The sequence below is a fragment of the Gracilinanus agilis genome, chromosome 3 (assembly GCF_016433145.1).
Source record: "Gracilinanus agilis isolate LMUSP501 chromosome 3, AgileGrace, whole genome shotgun sequence".
NCBI lineage: Eukaryota > Metazoa > Chordata > Mammalia > Didelphimorphia > Didelphidae > Gracilinanus > Gracilinanus agilis.
In genome coordinates this window covers 142,779,063-142,806,534 of record NC_058132.1, presented here as the reverse complement: position 1 = coordinate 142,806,534, position 27,472 = coordinate 142,779,063, and the positions used below count along the sequence as shown (strand labels likewise).

The 27,472-nt window shown below is 35.0% G+C and overlaps 1 protein-coding gene across 1 annotated transcript in view; it reads right to left on the bottom strand.

Annotated features, from left to right (window-relative positions):
- ATP8A2 (ATPase phospholipid transporting 8A2) overlaps positions 1–27,472 on the bottom strand; it is a 727,903-nt gene that overhangs the window by 402,877 nt on the left and 297,554 nt on the right. Inside the window, exon 28 of the mRNA XM_044668968.1 lies at positions 2,745–2,917. Coding sequence (XP_044524903.1) covers positions 2,745–2,917 — 173 coding nt within the window. The remainder of the gene's footprint in view (positions 1–2,744; positions 2,918–27,472) is intronic.

Below are 27,472 nucleotides of genomic sequence, written 5' to 3'. Positions count from 1 at the left end.
AGAGAGATTATGAATTGCCAAAAATCACAAAGTTAGTAACAGCAAAGTCTAGAACAGAGTTTTCATCTTAAAATCAAGTAGTCAGTCTACCATTTGGTTTCTATCACCCCAAATCTCAATAATTCCCAATAGTCCAACAATAAGAAAAAGCTAAGCCTTTTAAGGCAGTGAAAATGAATGACTATGAATAAGTGAATAAGGATCATTAGAGATTTAAGTGTGGAGAAGTTACCAGTTGACAGGAGGAAAAGAATCAACAAAGTTGTTATTGAGGAGGAAGTACCTGAAATGGGCCTTGAAGTATTTAACTAGATAAAGTTGTCTCCTTTCGGTTACAGAAGACTGTGTGTACAAAAGCACAGATTAGAGAGTGCAGAGAAAGCTAAAATTATATCTAAGATTCTAGTAGCACATAAAAGGAATTTGCATTAAAGGAAGACTGGAGTCAAATTATAGAGACTTGAACTTCAGCCTAAAAGTTTGGATTTTATTCAGTAGTTGGAGGAGTACCACTGAAAACTTCAGAACAGACTAATAGTTTGATAAACTATGCTTTAAAAGAACTATTTGGTTCACAGGATAAATGATAGCCTGAAGATGATGCAAAATGGTGCCAGGATAACTAATTAAAAAACAATAATGGCAAGAAAGATGAGACTACTCACATTTAAAATGTTTTAAGGTTTACAAAATGATTTTACAACAATCCTGTGAGGTAGATAATATAAGTATTATTATTAGCCCCATTTTACAAATGCAATAACAAGTTTAAAAAAGTTAAATCACTTGCTACGTTATTGCAAAGCTAGAGATATCAGAGATAGGATTCAAACCTTGGAGTTTCCTGACTCTTAAGTCAATACTTCTCCTTTTCTATCACAGTGGTTATTCTCCAGTGTCTTAGTCCTCAAAGAATATGAACAATTAGCTCTCAAAAGAAAAAAAATGCCCACTATTAACCATCATATTGACAGAGTTGGGTTTTTTTCCAAGTCACTGAGAAAAGTACAAATCTAAATAGGTCTGAGGTTTTACTTGACTATCAGAAAATAGGCCAAGATGACAAAAGACAGAAATAGTCAAAGTTGGAAGGGCCCCATAAGGTTATGCAAATTGTCTCAGAAAGTTAAAGACAGAAAGAAAAGTCCCAAACACAGCAACATATTCATTCATGGAAAAAAAATTCTATGATAGCAAGTAATAGGAAACAAATCAGATGGACCATTGAATGTAGAATAGCTAAACAAAGTGTGTTGCATATATAATAGATCATTGCTGCATCAAAAAATAAAGTATTAACATGAAGATATCAGAATAGCAGAGGAAGATATAGCAACAGATGCAAAGTAAAGTAAGAAGAACCAAGAAAACAACAAAACAATGATACTATCAACCAAAAGGAAAAAGATTAAACTGAAAGACAGAATTATGAGTAAGAGCAGTCATAAAGAAGAGCTGTAAAACACATATCCTTCAGGGTTTCACATAGGAGAAATAGTACAGGTGTGGAAAATTATGTATGCCATATCATCATTAGATATGATGTATTAATTAGGTTTGCTAAATTTTTTCCCCTCTTTCTTTTGTATTTTTTTAAAAAACAATGTTGGGGACTGCTGGATAATTTTGAAGGTACTATTCTTGGGTTAAGGCGTCTTTAAGGATTTTTAGGACTGTATAAATGACACAAGTTTCTGGTAGAATGACAAGAAGAATAAGAAGTATACAAGGGTTATGCTATGTCCCACAGTGGTATAAATAAGATTAGCAGCTAAAAGCACCACAAGGCCTATAGACAATGGTGACATCAAGTACATGTCATGTTTGGTCTGCCTAAAATGGATGAAAGCAGAGTTTGGAGTCAAGAGTAGAAAAGATAACTGTATATACCGTTAAAGTAATCATCAGATGAGTTCCAATATGATCACAGTATTTTTCACAAATGTACAGTCAGTATGATTTGAGGACTAGTGCACTTAAATCTTCATCTTGAGAGATAAAACCTTTTTACTTTATTTATTCATCCATTCATTCATTTTATTGCTGATGGAATCTCCTTCATCAGCTTATTAAGAGTTTATTTTCTCTCATCTAATTTTTCTTCTAATTTGCCCTTCTTTGCAAACAGCTTTGCTTTCTTTTCATCATTACATGCAGATATCAACAGAATGTGATGCCACCCACCTTTATTAACACTGAAAGATTAACAAGAAGAAATAATACACAGACTGTCTATGCCTCTACTGATTAGATCCCAACAGAAAAATACACATAATAAAAACCAGACCAAAGCTCCTTGTTGTCTGAAAAAGATATTCGACCACAGAGCTTGAGAGAGGAGCTGACCTATGACAAGAAACACATAAATAAACAAACACCACACTTCTAGGAGTTGGGCACTTGCCCAGACATTCAAAATTAGATCTAATAGACAGAACATATGGAAAGCTCCCATTCTAAAGGTAATTAGACCCTTCTCTGTTCTGTTCCCTACTATGAGTACTTGATTAGAGCAATAATGCCATACTATATGGAGGATTTTAAGTTGTTCTATTTAACAATGTTATATTGGCTCCTGTAAATGAATAACTTGACAAATAAACTATATCTTGGATCTTGCAGATTGTATGGAATCACTTTAAATGTACAGAAGAAACTTTGCCTCTGTTAACTTTAAATAAACAAAAAGACACTTTGATAACAATTTCAACATAAAATTAGGTGAAAATTGAACATCTTCCTACCTGCAACAGATGACTGCTTTACATGAGAGGGCCAAATCCAGGAAGATCTGCCTGACTTCGTATGAGAGGGCATACTTCAGTGTGTGGCCATCAATGATCAAGGCAATGTCATTTTCTTTGCCCAGAGAATTTCCAAGGAAAACACAGTGTTGAGTAAGGGTTTCCCTTGTTGCCTGAAATAAGAAAAGTATGGAGGAGGTAAGAACTAATTCTGAATTCTTTTACCAAAATGTCCCGAAAGTCAGTCTCTTAATAAAATGCATTATCACTGTTCATCTTAGCTTCATACCCTAACAGTTCACCTCAATATCACCCAGAGCCTATTGTCCTGCCCAAAATGCTTTATGAAGAGGTCTGTTTGGTACTTCAATGAGTAAATTTGTCTTACTTTGAGTTAGTACTAAATCTCAACCATTCAAATTCTGCTTTGATTAAATTGTTCCATTAAAAGAGGCTATTGTTTATTTTTGATGCCTTCTGATTCATATCTTTCTGTGGTTCTTGGCCTGTTATTACGAGTGGAAGGGGAAGCTCCATATGAATATTTCTAAAATGTACCTTAAAACTGGTAAGACCAATCTCTAACATCAGGTCATTTGTCAAATAATTCACTTTTTCAGTATGGCACCAGATGTGTTTTAAACGTATTATGAGATTTTTGTTAAATTCTCTGCAGATAATGAATACAACTGTCTACATGCTATTTATAACTCTTTATACTCAGACTTTCAAGAAGCTTTTATGTCATATTCTTAAAATATTTTAATGAAAGGAAATTAATTTCTCATAACAGGGAATATACATGAAACTCCATCACCTGAATAGAGGGACTATCTAGGCTTGATGTCCATTTCCAGTTGGAATAAGAAAGTAGGATTATATCAAGGCAGTAAATCTGATTCTTAGACAGTTCTACTCAAATTAATGAATGTACTAAATCAACAACAGTTCTAAACATAAATTCTGAAAAAAGGTCATAGAGGACAAGATAACTACAAGTAGGTACTGTGTATATGTCGATGCAGCTCAATTTTAAAGAGCATTATTAAGTTAATTAAAGTTATATAAAAGGTAGTTCTAGTCATTCTATGTGTGTGATACTGAATGTATTATATCTGTGGCAAATATTCTGCATATTTAATTAAATGCATAGACTCAACATAGACTTTCTCCCCCTGTAGAGTTTAATTTTAGGGCCAGTTAGCACTGTGCAATTGGAACTTCTCATCTTACTGCATCATTTTTCATTCTCAACAAAGACTTTGGGGCTTAGTAGAAGGAGATGCAGTTAGAACTTCCCATGCCCTTAACCAAGAATAATACTTGATATTTCTACTACTGAAAAGAATAAATAAAGTAGTACTTTAGGAATGCACTGTTAATAGATGTAAGATGTGTTTAGGAGGAAAGGTAACTGTTATGTTAAACTGATTTTTATTAAAATTGGAGATGTATAAAAGGTATCTCTATACTCTTTATTATTCCCCAAGCCCAGTCCATTGCTGAGTCAGGGCTGCTCAGAGAGAAAAACACAAGATCTTAATACTTACTGCTAGTTTGCTGTGTGATATAAAGCAAGTCACTTATGGTCTAGGGACCAGTTTCCTTTGAGAAGCAGGACTAAATTCACCTGTTCAATATGCCTAAAAGGAAGTTTAATGGTTGTTATAATCCTAAGAATGCTATACATATTATGGCATGATGAATGTAGGAGGTACTCATTTATGGAATCAGCAAGCATAAATTAATAACTTATAGTACTGAGACGTCATAGAATGATGGCATTTCAGAACTAGAAAGGGCCTTAGAGGACATCTAATCACAATTTAGTAAGGTAGATTAGAGAAAAAGCTTGGATTTAGAGTCAGAAGGACTTCATAGTTCTACTACTGCTACCTTTGTGACTGGCAAGAAAACTCTCTTTTCTACTTGTGAATTGCCTTGACTGTGAAGAAAGGGTCCTGGTTCTTGAAGGTCAATTTTCCAGATTTAAAATCACATAAAACTACATAATATTTCAATAGGTCTAGGATTTCCTCAGCCAAAACATTTGCTCAGTCATTATAAACCACAACCTATCTCTATGAAATCTCTTATTGACAATGTCCTTGACTAGAACATTGAATGGAAGTTTCCATTTACCAGGTTTCAGCTTATTTTTGGTCAATTTAGTCTAGGGATAAATCATTTTTTGTCTTGGATCCACTGGGCAGTCTGTTAAAGCCTGTGGACCCTTTCTCAGAGTCTATTAAGTGCAAAAAAATACAGAGGATAACAAAGGAAATCAGCTAAATTGAAGGACAGTTATAAAAAATTCACAGATCCCCTTGAAATTTATCCATAGACCCCTAGGTTAAGAGCTCCCGAGTTAGTCTTCAACTCTGATTGTAGTCAGCTCTATAAATCCCAGTTCCTTGCTGTTTCCTCTTTTTCCCTTCTCCACCCATATGGCTTCACTTTCTTTTCCTTTATTGAATGTCCTACCTCCCACCCCATCTCCTTCCTCTGTTATCTCTTTGCTGTCAGTACAGTGGTCTAAGGGAATTCAGAGACTTAGACTCTTGCCATCTGGCCCAACTCTTGGGACCTGGGTCCTCACAGGAAATGTAGTTCATAACCAGATGGACCTCCCATAATTGGATCCCTGTAACTTATATTTACATATGCATGTATTTCTCTTCCTGGTTGTGATTAACCATAAATATGTACCTTGCTTTTTGCAATATTTGTGAACAGCTGGATTGTATTTTGCAAAAATTGGCTTATAACTAGTTTATATGTTCCAGGGGAAGCTGCCATATAAAAGAATACTAAGGTGAATACTTCCATAAAACAATTCACAACTCCCTTATTTCCTTGTGTTAAAAACCCAGATTTTCATATAATGGCTATACTTAAGGGAATAAACATATATTTATTTGTGAAACATTTAGTAAGACAATTTCTTTGAAGAATACAGGTACATAACACATAGTTTCAATGACTTCAAGAAAAAATCCCAAGCCTAAACAAGTCACAAGCACAAAATTATACTCTTATTACATCCTTTACATCCTTTCACTGTAACAAATGTCTTTTCAGATAATCAATTAATCTCAGAGGTCATCTAGTATAACCCACACTTGAAATATGTAACATCATTAAAAGTAGTCATAGTCTCTGGCAGAAGATCCCTAGTAATGAGGACCTCAGGGTCTCCTAAGTGACTTTCCTCAAATTGATTCTCTATAACTTCTTCTCACTGCTCCCAGCTGTGTTCTCTGGGCCCAATCTTGTTTCCACATGATGGCCCTGGATGTATTTGAAGACAGTTATTCTATATTTCCCCTTAAGTTTTCTCTACTCTAGAGTATATATTCCCAGTTCTTTCAACCAATCTTTTTGTCATTGAAAAGTAAATGAAGGCATATATATGTATGTTTGTGTGTGTGTGTCACACACATATACACAGGGTGTATCTTAGTTACAAAAGAATATTTAAACCTCTAAATCCAATCAATTTGAAAGTTAAACTTTCTATAAAAATTAATCTCATTTCTCTTTCAAAGAAATTTAGCAAATCCTCTTTTGCTAGAAGTTACTTTAAAAAATTTATATATTTATGTAAGCACTTATCTGTATATCTAATTCTCCCCATCCAAGTTGAGAAAAGTTTAAAGAGACTGAAAAATAAAATTCTAATAAAAAAACATGCTTTGTTTCACAAATTACTTGGACATGCCTGAAAATGTTTATTCCTCCCTCTACACTTTATGTTCATCAATTCTCCAGTAAGGGTAAGGAGCATGTTTCATCTTCAGACTCTTGAATTCATTGCATTGATTAAAATTTAAAAATTTTCAAAATTATTTTTCTCAGTAACATAGATGCCATTATGTAAATTGTTCTTCTGGTTCTGCTCACTTCTCTCTGCATCAGTTAAAAGAGGCTTTTTCAGATTTTCCTCTAATATTATCCACTTCATTATTTCTTATGCATAATAATATTCTATCACATTCATACTCAACAATTTGTTTACCTATTCCCCAACAGGAAGCCACTCCTCTAGTTTCTAATTGAGCTACTACAAAAAGGGAAGCTTTAAATATTGTATGTGTGTGTGTTTGTCTTCTTTTCTTTTATCTCATTGGAGCATGGGTCTAGTAGTGATGAAACTAGGTCAAAAATGGTATGTAGAATTTAGGAATTCCTTGGTGATACTTCCAAATTGCTTTCCAGAATGGCTAGAATAATTCTAACTCAACCAACAGGGCACTAGTGTGCCTGTTTTTCCACAATACTTCTAACATTTTTCTCCTTTTTTGTCATCTTTTCCACATTCACAGGTGTGAGGTGGAACATAATAGTTTCTTTAATTTGCATCTCTCAGATTATTAATGATTTGGAGCATTTTTTCACATGATAATGATGTCATGATCATTTATCTATAAGAACTCACTATAAAATTTGCATCCAATTCTTATATATCTTGGATTTGAAACTTTCAAATATTTTTCCCATTTACTGTTTTCCTTTTTTATTTTCACTTAGATTTATTTGTACCAAAACATTTTTATTTAATCAAAACTGCCCATTTTATCTTGTTGAATCTCTCTATCACTTATTTAGTCATGAAAGCTTCTCCTATGCATTAATATGAAAGGCAATTTTTCTTCCTTGCTTCTCTCATTTGTTTATGATATGACTTTTTTATTATCTGGGTCCTGTATCCACATTTGAATTTAACTTGGTCAATGAGGTAACTTAATTTCTGCCACATTGCTGGTCTATTTCCTCAGAAATTTTTGTCATAGTAAATTACTGAAGTTAGGACTAAGGTCTTTGGGTCTGTGGTTTTTTTTTATTTCAGGATGTTCTATAACTAATTGGTTCTCCTAATTGACTTTTCTATTTTTTAACTAGTACCAAATCATTTTAGTGATCATTTCTTGATAGCATAGTTTAGGTGTTGTTACTGAAAGACCCCCTTCCTTCTCAGTTTTTAAAATTACCCTTGAGATTAACTTTTTGTGGTTCATTACTCCACAAGATAAAGAAACGTTAACGAGAAAAAGTGAGGAATTTTGATTATATAAAATTTAAGTTTTTGAAAAGTTTTTGAACAAAGAAAACCCCACCTAAAATTAGGAGGGAAAATAGTTAACTGGGGAAAACCTTTGCAACAAAAACATCTATGATAATGAGAGCTCTAGCTTTATATAGTGCTCCAAGGTTTCCAAATTGTTTTACAAACAACCCTGGTTGTTGCTATTACCATTATTTGACAGATGAAGAAATTGAGGCATAGAAGATTATAAGACTTGCCTTGGCTAACCTATTCTAAGGCCAGATTTGAATTCAGGTCTTCTTCATTCCTGGTCAGTGCTCTGTCTACTGCATCACTAAGCTATCTCTGAAAAAGGCCTCATATCCAAAATATGTAAGGAACTGTACAAGTAGGATTTTGCTTCCCAGGGACTCTTTTTCCCAGCATCCCAGTTACATATCTACATAATATACTAACGTAGGGAAGATATAAATTTTGTGTACCTCCGTCCTTGCTCTCTTCTTCCTGGAACACGGCTATGGAGGCTGGGGGAAGAGCTTAGCAGGAAAGTTTACTCTCTTGGTCTTACTTTAGTAAGAAAATTAGGCTTTTAATTTCTATTTATTTTAGTTTACTTTTCTTTATATTTCAAGTGATTATTAATAAATCTTATAAAATATAATACTTGGAGTTATTGGATATTAACTTAAATTTTATAGAACTGATTCAGATTTATGAGAGAACCATATCCCAACTCTGAAATGGTTTAAGGATATAAAAGCAGTTCTCAAGACAAGAAATCAAAACTTATCAACAATAATGTGAAAAAAAAAACTCCAAATCACTAAAAAATATAGAATTGCAAATTCTAAAGCAACTCTGATGTACTGCTTCACATTAATAAGATTAACAATATTGATGAATCAGGAAAATAAAAATTCAAGAGGTTTTAGGAAAAGGACTTTAATGCACTAGTTGTGGAGTAATGAACTAGTCTAGTCATTTTGGGAAGCAATTTGGAGTTGTTCTTGGTTACTAAAAGGTGCATATTCTTTGAACCAATAACTAGTGCAAAGAACTAGAAATTAAGGAAGAATCCATCAATTGAAAAATAGTTAAACAAATTATGTTATATGAATCTAATGTAATGCTACTGTCCCATAATAAATGATGAAAGAGATGGCTTTAGAGAAACCTGGGAAGACATTTATGAACTGATACCAAACTAAGTGACAAGCAGAAGAACAATTTATACTATAACAACACTCATAAAAAATGAACAAGTTTGAAAGTCTATGGAATTGAGATTAACCAATGCCATGGACAATCATGATTCCTGAGGACAGATGAGGAAGTATGCTACTCAACTCGTGAAATGGAAATGATGGACTAAATATGCAGAATGAGACAGTTATTTTTGGATATGACTACCATGGGAATCTGTACTACTTACTTATATGTGATTGTTATAAGGGTCCTATTTTTCTTTCAGTTGGAGAGGGAAGGGGAAGGAGAAACAAAAATTTAATTTGAAAAACACTAAAAGAAAACTTAAGGCCTGTAGGCCTCCTTGAGAGCAGGGTCTGTCATAGTTTTCTATTTTTATCCTTGGCACTTTGTACATAGTTAGACACTTAATTAATGTTTTTTTCATTCTGCCATTTAAAGTCATTCATGGTTCTTCTTTCTTTCTCATTTATCATATCTGGTCAATTGCCAAATCTTGTCTTCCCCTACATCTCTTTCCTTTTTTATTCTCTCACACAGCTACCACACTATTTCACATCTTCATCACATTGCTCCTCCATTATTACAAGCCTCCTCACTAGACTATTGATTTTACTTCCCTTCCGCTGCCAATCTATCTTTTAGGTGGCTGCCAAAATAATCTGTCTAAATACAAGTTTTATCATTCTCAAAAACGTTCAGGGACCTGTTGTTGCCTCTGGAATAAAATATAAACTAGCCATCCTGGCATCACAATGTGTCTCCAGCCAATAACAATTGTGGCTTCCAGGCTTATTGCACATTTCCCCTCTGCATGAATCAAACTGGCCTAGCGTGGTGTTTCCTGAACTTAGCACTCTATCTCCAGCCTCCATTTCTTTGCATAACTCCAATCAATCAACAAGCACTAACCCAGGTACTGGGAATAAAAGAACAAAAATAAAAACATACTTGGGTGCCCTTAAGAAGCTGGCATTCTATTCCTCCTCACCTCTGATTTGTAAAATCTCTGGTTCCTGAAGATTTAGCTGATACCCTTATTGGTTGGTGCTTTCTTGTTTTCTCAAATTATCCTGTACATTCTTCTCTGTGGATATGCTGTATCTCAGCAGTAAAAAGTAATCTCATAGAGAAGAAGCCATATTTTTTATATTGCTTTATAGCCTTAGCTTCTAGGAATTAACATATACATAGTAGGTACTTAATGGATTCTTGGAAGAATGGATTTACTATTTTGTGGTAATGCATTTGACAGGGATAGGAGATTTGTTTAGGTATGTGGTATCTGTTAGTTGCATCAAAACAACATACATCAATTTTATAAATTAAAAATAATGTGTAAGAGAAAGAGGACCTGTAGCCCAAGTGATAAGGTCAGATAGGTTATGTCTCAAGTAATCATCATAATAAAATGACAATAAATAACTTTTATATAGTACCTTTGTACCAGACAGTTTGCTAAATGCATTGCAATTATTATTACAATAAGGCATATCAGATTTTCTTCTATTTTTTTCATTCTTTTGATTGTGTTTTATAAAATCTTGATGCCTTATGAAATCATTAGCTCCTAGTTGTTCAATTCTAATTTTTAAAGATCAGATTTTGTTCATGACTTTTTGATCCTCCTTTTTCTTTTCAATTATTTTTCTTTGTAACTTATTCTTTTAAATTATTTTAAGTCTTTTAAACTTTTTGCCCTATTTTCTAGCTGGGCAATTCTGGCTTTCAAGTAACTATTTTCTCGTTTTTAGTTCCTATGCCCCTGCTTCCAGATGACCTATTTTGCTTTTTTAAGTTCTTTTCCTAGTTTTCTTTAGCCTGTGTTATTTATTTTTTTCATTCTTTTTTGAGCTCTTCCAGAGCCTGAATCCAGTTCACTGGAGTTTCTGAGGTTTTGCTTAATGTTTCTTGGTTCGCCTCTGTTCCACCTATTCTTTGTTGTTTTTCTGAATAGTAGTTTTCAATCATAGCTTCTTTTTTTTCATCTGTTGTTTAATCATTTTTTTTCTTTTCCCCCCTCCTTGTGGGCTGTAACAGTTGCTCCTTCAGTTGTTTGCTGGCTCTGTGAGTCTGAGTTTTCCTGCCCTCTAGAGGCTTCTTCTCTGTGCCACTGGTATACCGGATTAGGCCAGTTGAGCTAATAATCTACAGAGCTGAATGTGCCCTGAGGTCAAAACTTTCTGGGGCAGAGGCCTAAAATGGAGGTGTGGTGGCTGAAGGCTGCAACCAGCTTGCCCTCTTCTCTGCTTCTCTCCAGATGCCTCTTTGCCAGCTATGGTCAGAGCCCTGAGTTTCACCTAGTTTGTGGTAGCAAGGCACTCTGTCCCATTTGGAGCCCTTGGCTTGTGATCCCATTGACCACGGTGAAGAGTGAATCAAACTTTCTTTGTCTGTCAGTTAGCAATTTTTACCACAACTCCAGAGGTTACTGTCCTGCCCCTGGGCAGTGCTAGGCCAATTGAAAGTCTGAAATTGGTTCCCATAAAGTGGAGGAAGGGACAGGAAGTGATGTGGAAAAAGGACTATAAAAAGTCCTGAACTTCCTGTCTGGGGGACTTCACTTTGGATCTTCTCATTCAGGATTTTGCCTTTTTGGACTTCAGCTTCACTTTTGGATCTTGTCTTTGGACTGCTTCTTTGGAGGACTTCTCCTGGGGACTTCGCCATTGAAGGCTCTGAATTGGGGAGCCGGGTGAGTAGCTGGTCTTTCTTTCCTGGCTTCTGGAAAGATTGGTTCCAGAGAGGCCTTCCTTTCCTGTAGGAGGTTATATTGGTAGAACCTTTGCTGAAAACATCACTGGACTTCTTGCTGAGGATTACTGGAAAAATCCATGTGTGGACAAGGGACATGGTGAAGCCCTGACAGGGCTGAGCCCCATACTGGAGCAGCATTTAGGATGATAGGCTAGATAATTCTCTAACTTCTTTTTACATTTTCCCACTTTCCCACTTTCCACTTCTTTGTAAATAAAGCTAATAAGTCATTTTGATTTAAGTTATAATATCTTTAGATTGGTGACCACAATATTACTTTAGAATTTTCATATTTAGCATAAAACTTAAATTTTAAAGTCTTATACTGCCAGAATCTCAACATAGTAGGTGAGGTAGGAGCAATGGGACCTTCCTTCTTTCTTTTCATTATATCAAAGAATTTAACCTTCTCTGTGTACCTTTTAAGTTGAATGGAGCAGGAGGGTCCCACAGCTCTCTCTTATTGTTGGATTTGGTTTTCTGTCCCCCCCTTGAAGTGCTCTCTTTTTGATTGGGGTGGAAGGATATTTAGAAAAATTGATTTTTGCTGCTTCCAAGCCGCCATCTTGACTCTGTAACCTGTAATTATTATCTCATTTACTTCTCACAACTCACTATTTTACACTTAAGGAAATTTAGGTAAAAAGAGGTGAAATGTCTTATCCAGGGTCACACAGCTTGTAAGTAGTGAGGGGACTTGAGTAGCAGTTACACAGAAGGTCTCATATCCTAAAAATGGATGCAGCATGGTTCCATAATGGTAAAAAGAAAATCTGTTTACAAAAGAAATCTATGAAGTCTCTGTCTTTAAGAAGATACCAAGCCATCTGAGGCACCATACTACAGTCTTTATTCAGTCTACCTAGATAATGTGGATTTTCCAGTAAAATCTAAACCATTTAACTGATGAAATCATAGAAGTTCCCACATGCAAATAGGTCTATATAGAAATTACTTATACATATACATACACACATAGATATTTCTGTAATATAAATTTCCTAAAGAATTCCAAATTTCATTCTGTGAGAACTTAGCTTTGCAAAAATATCTGCACACACACCACACAGCATCTGTCAGTATGTTAGTAGTTCTGCAGAGAACAAAAAAAATCTGCTTTGCAATATAAACATTTTGAGTAAAAAGAGAACTCCTGAATTAATAGCTTCCAGTGGAGGCTATGATAGATTTGTTCTTTCTCTAACTTTGGATTAATTTAATTCCAGGCCTCCTCAATTCTGGGAAGCTTGAAAGAATAAAAGAAATGATACTTGCAAAAGCAATTTTAAAAAGGAGTCTTTCAGTGTAACTTAAGAGATGAGATCTTCTCCATGAAGACCTCAAGAACAGCTATTAAACTGTCCAAACTATTCCTGTCTACTTTTAATTAATGCAAAAGAAATTTCAGAAATTCAAGTTCATCCTATGCCATAGAAGCTATAAGTCACACTTTATTACAAATAAAAAAATTGAAATTTCAGAAATAAGTAAATAGCAATTATGATAATCTGCAAAAGTACATGTTGGCTATAGAGTGTGACAATATATTGAGAGTAGTAAAGATATAGCCACCTCTTTCCTAGATTTACATGTAATACAATGGGAATATAGCACCAAAAATGAAAGTCTGACCTTTTTTAAAAATAGGTTTTTCTTACAGAGGAGGAAAAAAAACATTGATCAATTCACTTAAGACTCCTGAACAAACTTGCTGTTCACATTAGTTGAAATAAAGTCTGCTTTAAATCAGAATTCTTGAGACACAGAAATAAATAGACCAAGGGTTTCTAATTCAGTGCTTTCACCCTCTGATTATTTTCATTCACAACAGTAGAAAAATTTGATATGGTCTATCCAGAGGAAAAACCAAGACCACAGTGCACACAGCAGAAGCAATCAGATCAATGCTGTCTTGAACTTCACCTTGTCTCATGATAAACACTTACAATAAAACTAATAAAAGATAAGTGAAGTGAAACAGAGATTGCTTCTCAGAGACTTTCATAGCCAGTGTCAATTCGGTAACATTGTTTTTCTGAGCCTGAAAAAATAAACATTGCCAGAATGATGGTAAGATGTTGAGCCAGAAGCATCTCAATACCAGGATTGTTCTCCCAGGCAGTGCAGAGTGCAGAAGCTTCCTCTTGAGTTGGATCGAGTCATCATTAATATCAGGGTAGCATAGTGGGAAAAATGTAGGATTTGGAGCAAAAAGGCCTGGGCTCATGGCTGCTTATGCTACTGACTAGCTGGTGGCCTGGGGCAAGTAAACACTAAGCCTCAGTCTCTTCATTTGTAAAATGAGAATGATACTTGTACTATCTGACAGGGCTAATGAAAATAAAATGCAATTGGCTATGGAACAGTACACTGTCAGGTACTAGACAAATCTATGTTAGGATTATTACAGCCAACTAGTGTATTGTATAAGGAAGCACCCTCAAACCTGAAAGGTCTGTGTTCAAGCCTGCCTCTGACACAAACTGGCTATGTGTTTCTCAAAAAATCAGGGCTTGGTGCTCTGTGCAATTCTTGAAGACCATTAGTTAGAGAGAGGGTACTGATCTCTATCCTTAGAGAAAATTCCCTCCTTTGGAAGTTCCCTATACCAGTAAAATCACACACACAAGTCTAGACCCTCTCCCTCTATATTCTGATTATAACAAATTCTTATTTTAAAGGCAATCCAAGGTATTTCCATACAGATCCATGTGTAATTAACCCATCCTTTATTAATAGATCACATGTTCCTATTAATAAACAATGTTATAGTCAGAAAAAAGGCAATTCAAGTCCTGGGTTTTGCATTAATCTCCTTTATTTCCCCCCTCTGCCTATTAACTATTTAGCTACATGTGACCAAGAAAAAAAGATGAGAAAAATAAAAGGAAATGAAAACTGAAATGACTGTATCGTGTGATTTGCTGCTAGCTTTATTTGAGAAAATATTTAGGACTTCCAGAGAAGGAGCCAAGATGGAGGAGTAACTAGGGAAGCAGTACACTGTTTCACCATGAAAATTCTCTCCACTCAAGAGTAAAATATCACCACAAAATGAATAAAGGAGTGAAAGAACCAACAAGAACACAGAGTGAAATAACCTTCCAAAAAAACCTCAAAAGGTAGTCAGAGACTGGGGAACTGAGGGGAGAGGGGAGCAGAGCTATCAGGAGGCATAGCAGCAAGTGAAGAGCAACTGGAGAACAAACTACCCCACCACCCACATTTGCTCTCACAGGTACCAAACTTAAGCTCTACCTACCAGGCAGACCTTGAGACCCTACCAGGGCAAATAATGGTCCAAGCCAACTCACATCCCTTAAAATTTCAAACCTGTGGAGAAGTCTAGAGTCCCAGCCCAGGGCAATTTGGGCTGAAGGGGGCCTTTCCAATAAGATCAGGAGTGAATCAAGGATGCCCATTATCACCTCTGTTTTTTTAATATTGTTCTAGAAATGCTAGCAATAGCAATTAGAGAAGAAAAAGAAATGGAAGGGATTAAAGTAGGCAATGAGGAAACTAAATTATCACTCTTTACAGATAATATGATGGTATACTTAAAGCAAAGTTGTAAGATACAAGATAAACCCATATAAATCATCAGCATTTCTATATATTTCCAGCAAAACTCAGCAGCAGGAGTTGGAAAGAGAAACTCCATTTAAAATTACTCTAGACAATATAAAATATTTAGGAATCTATCTGCCAAGGCCAAAACAGGAATTATATGAACACAACTACAAAACACTTTTCACACAATTAAAACTAGATCTAAACAATTGGAAAAACATTAATTACTCATGGGTAGGCTAAGCTAATATAATAAAAATAACAATCCTACCCAAATTAATCTACTTGTTCAGTTCCATATTTATCAAACTATTAAAAATGTTTTTATAGAATTAGGAAAAATATAACAAAGTTCATTTGGAAGAACAAAAGATCAAGAAACTCAAGGGAAATTATGAAAAAAATGTGAAGAATGGGGGTCTAGCAGTATCAGATCTTAACGATCTTAAACTGTACTATAAAGCATTGGTCATCAAAACAATATGGAACTGGCTAAGAGACAGAAGGGTGGATCAATGGAATAGACTAGGGTAAATTACCTCAGTAAGCTATAGTTTTATAAACCCAAAGACCCCAGATTTGGGGACAAAAACTCACTATTTGACAAAAACTGCTGGGAAAAATTAGGTTTAGATCAAATCTTAGACCCTTTACCAAGATACATTCAAAATGGTTAAATGAAAAATATAAAGAGTGAAATCGTGAATAAATTGAGTGAACATAGAACAGTATACTTGTCAGATCTGTTGGTAAGGAAAGAATTTAAGACCAAGCGAGAGACAGAAAAGACTGTGAAATGTAAAATGAGTTACTCTGATTATACCAAATTAAAAAAGTTTTGTACAAACAAAACCAATGCAACTAAGATTGGAAGAAAAACAACAAATTGGGAGAACATTTTTATAACAAAACTCTCTGACAAAAGTTTAATTTCCCAAATATATAAGGAATGAAATCAAATTTACAAAAAATCAAGCAATTCCCCAATCAACAAATGGTCAAGGGACATGAATAGACAGTTTTCACACGATGAAATCAAAACTATCAATAAGCACACAAAAAAGTGTTCTAAATCCCTAAAAATGCAAATTAAAACAACTCTGAGATATCCCCTTATACCTAGCAGACTGACCAATATGGCAGCAAAGGAAAGTGATAAATGTTAGAGGAGATGTGGCAAAATTGGGACACTAATGCATTGTTGCTGGAGTTGTGAATCGGTCCAACCATTCTGGAGGACAATTTGGAACTATGTGCAAAGAGCTTTTAAAAAATGCCTGTCAGTGCCATACCTATCAAACTACCAAAAAACTTCTTTACTGAATTAGAAAAAACTATAACAAATTTCATTTGGAATAACAAAAGATCAAGAATATCAAGGGAAATAATGAAAAAAAATGTGAAGGAAGGGGGCCTAGCAGTACCAGATATTAAACTATACTATAAAGCAGCAGTCATCAAAACAATATGGTATTGGCTAAGAGACAGAGAGGAGGATCAATGGAATAGACTTGGGATACATGACATCAGCAAGACAGTGTATGATAAACCCAAAGAGCCCAACTTTTGGGACATGAATCCACTATTTGACAAAAAATGCTGGGAAATTTGGAAAACAATATGGGAGAGATTAGGTCTAGATCAACATCTCACACCCTACACCAAGATAAATTCAGAATGGGTGAATGACTTGAATATAAAGAGGGAAACTATAAACAAGTTAAGTGAACACAGAATAGTATACTTGTCAGATCTCTGGGAAAGGAAAGATTTTAAAACCAAGCAAGAGTTAGAGAAAATTACAAAATGTAAATTAAATGGTTCTGATTATATTAAACTAAAAAGCTTTTGTACAAACAAAAACAGTGTAGTCAAAATCAGAAGGGAAACAACAAATTGGGAAAAAAATCTTTATAACAAAAAACTCTGACAGGGGTCTAATTACTCAAATATACAAGGAGTTAAAGCAATTGTATAAAAAATCAAGCCATTCCCCAATTGATAAATGGGCAAGAGGCATGAATAGGTAATTTTCAGGTAAAGAAATAAAAAATATCAATAAGCACATGAAAAAGTGTTCTAAATCTCTAATAATTAGAGAAATGCAAATCAAAACAACTCTGAGGTATCACCTCACACCTAGCAGATTGGCTAAAATGAAAGAAGGGAAGAGTAATGAATGCAGGAGGGGATGTGGCAAAATTGGGCCATTAATGCATTGCTGGTGGAGTTGTGAACTGATGCAACCATTCTGGCTGGCAATTTGGAACTATGCTCAAAGGGCTATAAAAGAATGCCTGCCCTTTGATCCAGCCATACCATTGTTTGGTTTGTACCCCAAAGAGATCATTAATAAACAGACTTGTATGAAAATATTTATAGCTGCACTTTTTGTGGTGGCAAAGAACTGGAAAAGGAGGGTAGGGTATACCCTTCAATTGGGGAATGGCTGAAGAAACTGTGGTATATGCGGGTGATGGAATACTATTGTGCTAAAAGGAATAATAAACTGGAGGAGTTCCAGGTGAATTGGAAAGACCTCTGGGAACTGATGCAGAGCAAAAGGAGCAGAGCCAGAAGAACATTGTACACAGAGACTGATATACTACGGTATAATAGGATATAATGGACTTCTGTACTAGCTGCAATGCAATGACACAGGACAGCTCTGAGGGATTTATGGTAAAGACGCTACCCACATTCAGAGGAAGGACTGCAGGAGAGGAAACATATAAGAAAAACAACTGCTTGAACGCATGGGTTGGGATGGACATGATTGGGGATGTAGACTTGAAACTATCACACCAATGCAACTATCAACAATTTGGAGATAGGTCTTGATCAATGACACATGATAAAACCAGTGGAAATGGGCGTCGGCATGGGTGGGGGGCGTGAGGGGGGTGAAGGGGAAAGTAGGAGCATGAATCATGTAACCATGTTAAAAATGAATATTAATAAATGTTTAAAATAAATAAATAAATAATGCCTGTCCTTTGATCCAGCCATACCACTGCTGGGTTTATACCCCAAAGAGATAATAAGGAAAAAGAGTTGTACAAAGCTTTGTAAAAGTATTTTCCTTATTTTTATAGCCGCATTCTGTGTGGTAGCAAAAAACTGGAAAATGAAGGGGTGTCCATCGATTGGAGAATGGCTGAACAAACTGTAGTATCTGTTGGTGATGGAATACTATTGTGCTCAAAGGAATAATAAACTGGAGGAATTCCATGTGAACTGGAAAGACCTCCAGGAGTTGATGCAGAGTGAAAGGAGCAGAACCAGGAGAACATTGTACACAGAGACTGATACATTATGGCACAATTGAACGTAATAGACTTTTCTACTAACAGCAATGCAATGACCCAGGACAGTTCAGAGGCACTTATGAGAAAGAATGCTATGCACATCCATAGAAAGAACTGTGCAATCAGAAATGCATTAGAAAAACATGTGATTGATCACATAGTGCAGTAGGGATATGATTAGGGTTTTGATGTGAAAAGATCACTATACTGAAGATATGAATAACATGGAAATAGATTTTGAACAATGATACATGTATAACCGAGTGGAATTGCTCATTGGCTTCGGAAGGGGGGAAGAAAGAGCAGGGATGAGGGGGGGATCATGAAGCATGTAACCATGGAAAAATAATCCATATTAAAAAAAAGGAAAAATAAAAAAATATTTAATTAATGGTTTAAAAGGGGTTTAAGAACCACATTGGGCATTCTATCCTTTGATTGTTTCCTATGACCATGGAAATAATAACAAACAAAATATATATAGAGAAAAAAAGAATTCTTTATCTAAAATATAGTTCCTTTAAGAACTTCTTAGTCAAAATACTAAAAAATGACTTAGAATGCTCTAACATGAGCTATAGGTAGGAATTCATTTATTCAACAAGTATTCATTGTTATGCACTGTACTAGTTGCTAGAGATTCCAAAACAAAAATTAAAGAAGCCTGATCTTCTAGAAACCTACATTCTATCATTTCCCTAATTTTAAAGACATGAAAACTGAGATTGGGCTAAAGATAGTAAGATAAATAATGCATTTGAAAACAGGATAAACATTTATGAATAACAATTAACGTTCTATTCATAAACCCAGGAAACTCAATCACTTTTTAGTAGAAGCCAGAATATTCCTGCATCTGTACAGTTCTTCTGTTAATCAACAAATAAATATTTCTTGAGTCCCTACTATATTCCTAGCAGTATGTCAAATATAGACTTCTTGGTGGGGGAAGGGGAGAAAGGAAGGGAGAAGAAGGGAGAAAGGAATGGAGAGGGGAAGAAGGAAGAGAAAAAGGAAGGAGGGAAGAAAGAAAGGAGAAAAGGAGAGGGAAGGGATGGGAAAAAGGAAAGGAGAGGAAAGTAAGGGAAACAGAAAGGAGGAAGGGAAGGGAGAGGGACAAAAGGAAGGAGAGGGGAAGAAGAAAAGAAGGAAAGAAGGAAGGAGTTAAGAAGGGAATCATTTAATATTTATTAATTGCCTACTATGTGCCAAGAACTGTGCTAAACACTGGATATACAAAAAGAGGAAAAAGAAGGTAGAAAGTAGGAAGAAAAGGCAGAGGAGAGAAGAGGGAAAAAGAACGGGAGCAGTTAACAATGCTGTTTTTTGTAAACATTCCACCTTCAAACATAACTAAGTCTCCTTTATCCATTAAGCTGGTCACATTCTTTTTTAACTTAAAAGTTGCATAAAACCCCCACTCAGCCTCACTCTCCCAAAATCATCAAAGTTGAGGGGCAAGACAAAAGCCAGGATGACTGCTGATAGTTTGGGATGGAGTGGATGACGCTGGCATCTTCAATGCCAATCTTTACTCCTTCCACTGCATCTCCTTCAGGTACCTTCATGGCTATTGAAACAAATAGTAGTCATCTGCTCATTCCAACAGGGGAGGTATTTATTATATGTTTGAGGTAGGCATTCCCTTAACTTACCAATGGGTTTGTGGCCTGTCAATTACCTTCAACCTGGTTCAGTCCACTTGCTCACCTTTCAAGAGAGTTTACTGGAATGTGGCCACTGAAAGAGGCCACTAGAGCTTGTTCATGTTAGAGTGGGTGAAAGGTAATCGCTAAAGTTTGAGAAGTAGTCTTGAAAAGGGCTAAGCAAGCTCTCAAACCAGAGGTACTATTCCTCCCCGAACACCCTCTAAACACCATTAAGTACTTAATGCTTGTTGGCTGATTATTTTCCTACTCATTCTTTTTTAAAAAATTTTATTGTTTTTATTTCCCATTAATTTACAAACTTCTTTTTTGTTTTTTAAACCCTTACCTTTTGTCTTGCAGTCAATACTATGTATTGGTTCCAAGGTAGAATAGTAGTAAGGGGTAGGCAATGGGGGTTAAGTGACTTGCCCAGGTTCACACAGCTAGGAAGTGTCTGAGGCCAGATATGAACCTCAGACCTCTAGGCCTGGCTTCCCCCTTTCCTACTCATTCTTTATATCCTTAAGTCCATGAGGCCTTCATTCTCTAATCTGCACTACTGGTAATAAACTTTTCCCTTGGACCGGATCACATTTTTTTGTACCTCCTGCCAATGCACTCATCAAGTAATATTTTAGTCTAGTTATCTCTAGGTTCATTTTATCCTTCTACTAGATTGTAAAAGTCCATGAGAACAGGAACTAACTCTTTAAACTTACCATTTCCTCTGAGCTCAGCACAAGGGGTTTCTAATGAATATTTGTTCAATCTGATCCATTAGACTTCCACCAGTAGAATTCCACAACTCAACAGCAAAAAGGCCTGTTTAAGACCATAGGCTAAATGATTGATATTAGTTTTATTCAATTAACTTTCATTAAATGTCTGTTTTCTTCAAGGAACACTTAGGTACTGGGGATACAAAAGTAAAAACATTCCCTTACTTCAAAGAGCTTACAATCTAAAAAGGGAAAAGATACACGCATAAATAAATAAATAAATAAATGCCTGACCAAAGAATCAAATAAATAAATAAAACAAATAGATAAATAAATGGAAATGAAGTAGAATACAATGAAGGCTAAGAGGAAGTCTAGATACTATTACAAAAATCATAAAGATGAAGGAATGACAGGGAAGGATTTGTGAGAAAGTCTCTTGAAAGAAACTTCTAAAAGAAACTATGGAAATTTGTATCTCTACTCCTTGATAGATTAGATTTGCTCCACTTAAAGGTTATTCTCCTAATTCAAATTATAACATTCCAGACTTACTGAAAAGCATAAATAATGATACTGTTTCCAAAGAAATCTTGGTTACCTAAGGTATTGCTGCATTTAAATCCTAGAATTCAGTATAATATTTAAGTTTGAAATACATATGTTAATGTAATGAAAGATGACTACTAGTGGTATTAAAATGCTTAGGCCCAACTCCTAGTGTATTTATCTAGTATGTATTCTTACTGATGATCTTGTCCATCTCCTGTGAGGGAAAAGAGTCAATATTAATAAAAGCGAAAACCATGCTCAGCAGAACTGGATCCCTCAACCGAATCCAAAAATATTTTTGGAAAACACATCCTGAAGTTGATAACTAGGTCCAACATTCTGAGTATATTAATCAATCAGCCTGAGGAAATTCAGCTACACCCTGCTTTCAGAGAAAATGAGGCACAAACTCACACAGGGCATGGGGACGCAACCACTGGCTGCCCAAATGGTAGAAAGAAAATATGAAATAACAAAATGAGGTGGAAGAACAAGATTCTGGAATATGTTTTTAGGTTTCTTAATAGCAGATGAAGAAACTGTAGCCAATTAAAGCAGAAAACACAACTTGGGAAAACCACCAATGCCAAAAGGAATGCCAGGCCACTGCAATCTTTCCATCTAATGTTGGACTGGGGTCTCTTAGTAGAGTTCCAAGAAAGGATATTCTTCCAGACTAGAATCTCCCCAAGCCAGAAAGAGATTGTGAGGGGGAAAGAAAAGAGGCAAAGAGGAAAGGATTGACTCAGTTAAGAAGAAATAAATACACAGGTAAAACTGGAAAGCTAAGAAGGAAGTCATTGATTGATGTTATGAAGTATGGCAGGGAAAATCTTCATTTGAGCCTCTTGACAATCTCTATTTAAACAAGTTTAAATTACCATGGATAACATGTGAGATGATATTTTCAATTCTTACACCTTTATCAGATTAATACATTTTTAGAGAATTTTTCAAGGATTCTGTTTTTTGGGGGACATGAAAACAGTAGTCAAAAATATACTTTTTAAAGAAGAAAAAAATGAAAACTCTGGGCTCTCCAACTACACATTTATATTGGCTTTAATGTTCTTGCTACTTTAGGAAGAAACTGTCATTCCTCCTCCAAGTTGTCAAGAAATTATGGTCCTGTGCTTCCTTAACCTCAATCTACCAAAAAAATAAAATAAAAGAGTATTGCAAGTGAGAAATACCCTAGCTCCTACAGTGGTTACAATTCAGTAGTTTTATCATAACAAGAAAGGCATTATATAAGAAATTTCAAAGTCCTGAAAAATTAATCATCACAGCAAACTAAGGTGAACCTCTAAAAAGGGTATATAAACATTTACTGGTGGTCTCAACATGTGAAAAATCATGCAAAAATATTGGCACAAATTCCAAATTCATTTTAAAACATGGTTTGTTTTAATAGTACTCACATATCTCTAAATCAGAGAGAAGGCATAGGATTCTAGTTTATATCAGGCTGTTGTTTTCACCATGGTCAAGTGGTCTTGAACAAAAGTACAAGGAATCCTATATGGTAATTTGCCACTCCCTTTAGCCTGGCATATACACTAATATTCACTGCCAGCCTAAAATTTACCCACTACCAGTTCCTACATAGCTCCTAGCATTCAAGACCCTTTCGGCAATTTGAAAAATTTAGGTTTAACTTTGATCCAAATCAACTCTAGAAGGCCTCTTCTTTTAAAGGAATGGATTAATTCAAGCCAAGATCTGTTACAACCTTCTCAGGGTAATAGTTTCAGATTATTCAGTTTTAGCAAACTGTTCCCTTTCCCTGCTTTAGTAGTTAAAAATTACTGGCAGACATAATAAAAATAACTCCCCAAGAAGGCCTGTAGACCTCAGGGGTTCTGCATAGATGTCACAAGTGATTCCATAATTACAATGACCTAGATCCCAAATACCAAGGAAGAAGTCTGCCAACAAAATGGCAGCATTCATAAAATCAGAAAAATAGAAGGCTTTTTAAAGTCCAATTATATTAAAGATAAGGAAACAAATACTCAAAATAAAAGATTTGACATGCATAAAGTCACAGAGAGATAGAGCTTGTATTTTAAATGTAAACTTTCTAAGTCTAAATTCCAAGTTCTTTCTACTACATACCATATTAACTTATTAGTTTGTCAAATCAATGAATAAGTATTTATGAAATGCTAACTGCATGCTCAGAACTTTGGCATTGGGGATGATCACAAAGTTATCATCCCTGACTTCAAAAAGTTTCAAAAGTAAATATTTATAGCCACGCTCTTGGTGGTGGCAAAAATTGGAAAATGAGGGGATGCCCTTCAATTGGGGAACGGCTGAACAAACTGTGGTATCTGTTGGTGATGGAATACTTTGTGCTGAAAGGAATGATAAACTGGAGGTATTCCACATGAACTGAAACAACCTCCAGGAATTGATGCAGAGTGAAAGGAGCAGAACCAGGAGAATATTGTACACAGAGACTGTATTCACTGTGGCACAATCAAATGTAATGGATTTCTCTACTAGCGGCAATGAAGTGATTCAGGACAATTCTGAGGGACTTAGGAGAAAGAACACTATCCATATCCAGAGAAAAACTGTGGGAGTAGAAACCCAGAAGAAAAACATATGATTTATCACATGGTTCAATGGGGTTATGGTTGGGGATGTAGACTTTAAATGATCACCTTAGTATACATATTAATAATATGGAAATAGGTCTTGATCAGTGGTAAAACCCAGTGGAATTGCTCGTTGGCTACAGGAGGGGTGGAGGGAGGAGATAAGGGAAAGAACATGAATCATGTAACCATGGAAAAATATTCTAAATTAAATAAATAAATAAACTTAATTTAAAAAGAAGAAAACACATTATGAATTTAAAAAGTTTCAAAAGTAGTTAGAGAGATAATAACAAATGATAGAAGACAATGTATAATTAAATACAACAGCAATTGTGATTTGTTCCCAAGTTAAGACAAGGTAACAGGTAAGAATCCAATGCCCCAAAGGAAAACAAATAAGGTTAATAGACCCTCAAAAATATCACTGTTTTTGTGAAATTAAACAGCTTTTCATACTGCTAATAAAATGTTTTATATTTCATTGGAATCAAATCAACTGTTTTAGGAAGTCAAGCAGGATCTCAAATGTCTTTTTTTTTAAAGGTCTGCAAAATGCTATACCTATTTTAATTTGTTATCCTATCCCTAAATCCACTTTGTTTTTTCAAAATTAAAACTTCCTTTGTTTTGGCATAGGTGATGTAAATGCTTACAGGTAATGAAGAGTAATGGGGAACTCTGATAAAACTAAATAAAGTATAATTTGTTGACAGGCAAACAATTAGAATACCCTGAAGCAAATAAATCCTGTGTGGTCTCTCCTAGATCTTATCTCACATTTCTGCTAAAAATCTTGAACTGACTTGTTTGTATTCATTCTCCTCACTTACTACTTCCCAGAAAGAATTATGCTTAACTAATACAACTCAATAGCTGATGGGAAATGCTATTCATTGGAGTACTAGTAAAAACACCGTATCTTAAGAGGACATTGAAAAAAAAATCAATAAAGGCATCCCTTTCTCCTTGTGTACCTGTTTAAGTTCAGTAGAGATAAATCCTTGCTCTCTAATATGAATCTTAGATTTTAAAAGTCTTTAATCTGTATTACTCATTAGAGTCTTGTTCTACACAGTCACACTGATTAATACTCCAAAATTTGCAAAACAGGGCAGGAAGAGAAGCTCAATAATGCTAGAGGGTCTGGGGAAGGAGAGGGAGGAGGTAGCTTGTTCTACAACTATGTAAAGTGGAGTACATTCCTTGGCAAACCTAAATCAGTCTATAAAAACATAAATTTGGTCTTTAGAGAGACTTAGGACCATAATAGGAAAAGGGTGCTTTTTTGGCCTTTTATAACTCTTCCAGCTCTAGAGCAGATACTTGAGAAAAATCAACTTCATGATGGAGCATGGCTAAATCGACCTTAATGACATTATTAGAAAATCATGTTTGTTAGGGACAAATTCATGTGGCCAAGGACTGTCCATATGGTAGAAAGAATACTAGACTTTACTCCAGGCCTTCTAAATCCAAGTTCCAGCACCAGTATTTACTGTGTGACCTTGAGCAAGTCATTTACTTTCAGGATCTGTCTCCGATGTAAAATAGAGATGATAATTGTACTAACAACCACTACAAGGTTATTATCAAATGACAGTGCTTTCTGACTGTAACATCCTATAAAAATTATTACCATAAATCAACAATTTCATTGAAGAAAATGACAATGATGAGACATCCTACCAAACTCTGTGGGATGCGGCCAAGGCAGTACTCAGGGGGAAATTTATATCCTTGAGTGCATATATTAACAAATTAAGGAGGGCAGAGATCAATGAATTGGGCATGCAACTCAAAAAATTAGAAAGTGAGCAAATTAAAAATCCCCAGATGAAAACTAAATTAGAAATACTAAAAACCAAGGGAGAAATTAATAAAATCGAAAGTAAAAGAACTATTGAATTAATAAATAAGACTAGAAGCTGGTACTTTGAAAAAACAGATAAAATAGACAAAGTACTGGTCAATCTAATAAAAAAAAGGAAAGAAGAAAACCAAATTGATAGTATCAAAGATGAAAAGGGAGACATCACCTCTAATGAAGGGGAAATTAAGGCAATCATTAAAAACTATTTTGCCCAATTATATGGCAATAAATATAACAATTTAGGAGATATGGACGAATATTTACAAAAATATAAACTGTCTAGATTAACAGCAGAAGAAATAGAATACCTAAATAATCCCATATCAGAAATAGAAATTGAACAAGCCATAAAAGAACTCCCTAAGAAAAAATCACCAGGGCCTGATGGATTCACAAGTGAATTCTATCAGACATTCAAAGAGCAACTAATCCCAATACTATACAAATTATTTGATATGATAAGCAAAGAAGGAGTCCTACCAAATTCCTTTTATGACACAAATATGGTACTGATTCCAAAGCCAGGGAGACCAAAAACAGAGAAAGAAAACTACAGACCAATCTCCCTAATGAACATAGATGCAAAAATCTTAAATAGAATACTAGCAAAGAGACTCCAGCAAGTAATTAAGAAGATCATTCACCACGATCAGGTGGGATTTATACCAGGAATGCAAGGTGGGTTCAACATTAGGAAAACCATCCACATAATTGACCATATCAATAGTCTAACAAACAAAAATCACATGATTATCTCAATAGATGCTGAAAAAGCCTTTGACAAAATACAGCATCCATTCCTATTGAAAACACTGAAAAGTATAGGAATAGAAGGACCTTTCCTAAAAATAATAAACAGTATATACCTAAAACCATCAACAAACATCATATGCAATGGGGATAAATTAGAAGCCTTCCCAATAAGATCAGGAGTAAAACAAGGATGCCCATTATCACCTTTATTATTTAACATTGTACTAGAAACACTAGCAGTTGCAATTAGAGAAGAAAAAGAAATTGAAGGTATCAAAGTGGGCAAGGAGGAAACTAAGCTATCACTCTTTGCAGATGATATGATGGTCTACTTAAAAAATCCTAGAGAATCAACTAAGAAGCTTGTAGAAATAGTCAACAACTTTAGCAAAGTTGCAGGATACAAAATGAATGCACATAAATCATCAGCAATTCTATACATCTCCAACACACTAGAGCAGCAAGAAGTAGAAAGAGAAACACCATTTAAAATCACCCTAGACAATATAAAATACTTAGGAATCTACCTACCAAAACAAACACAGCAATTATATGAAAACAACTACAAAACACTTTCCAAACAAATAAAACTGGAGTTAAACAATTGGAAAGCCATTGATTGCTCATGGGTAGGTTGAGCTAACATAATAAAAATGACAATTCTACCCAAATTAATTTACCTATTTAG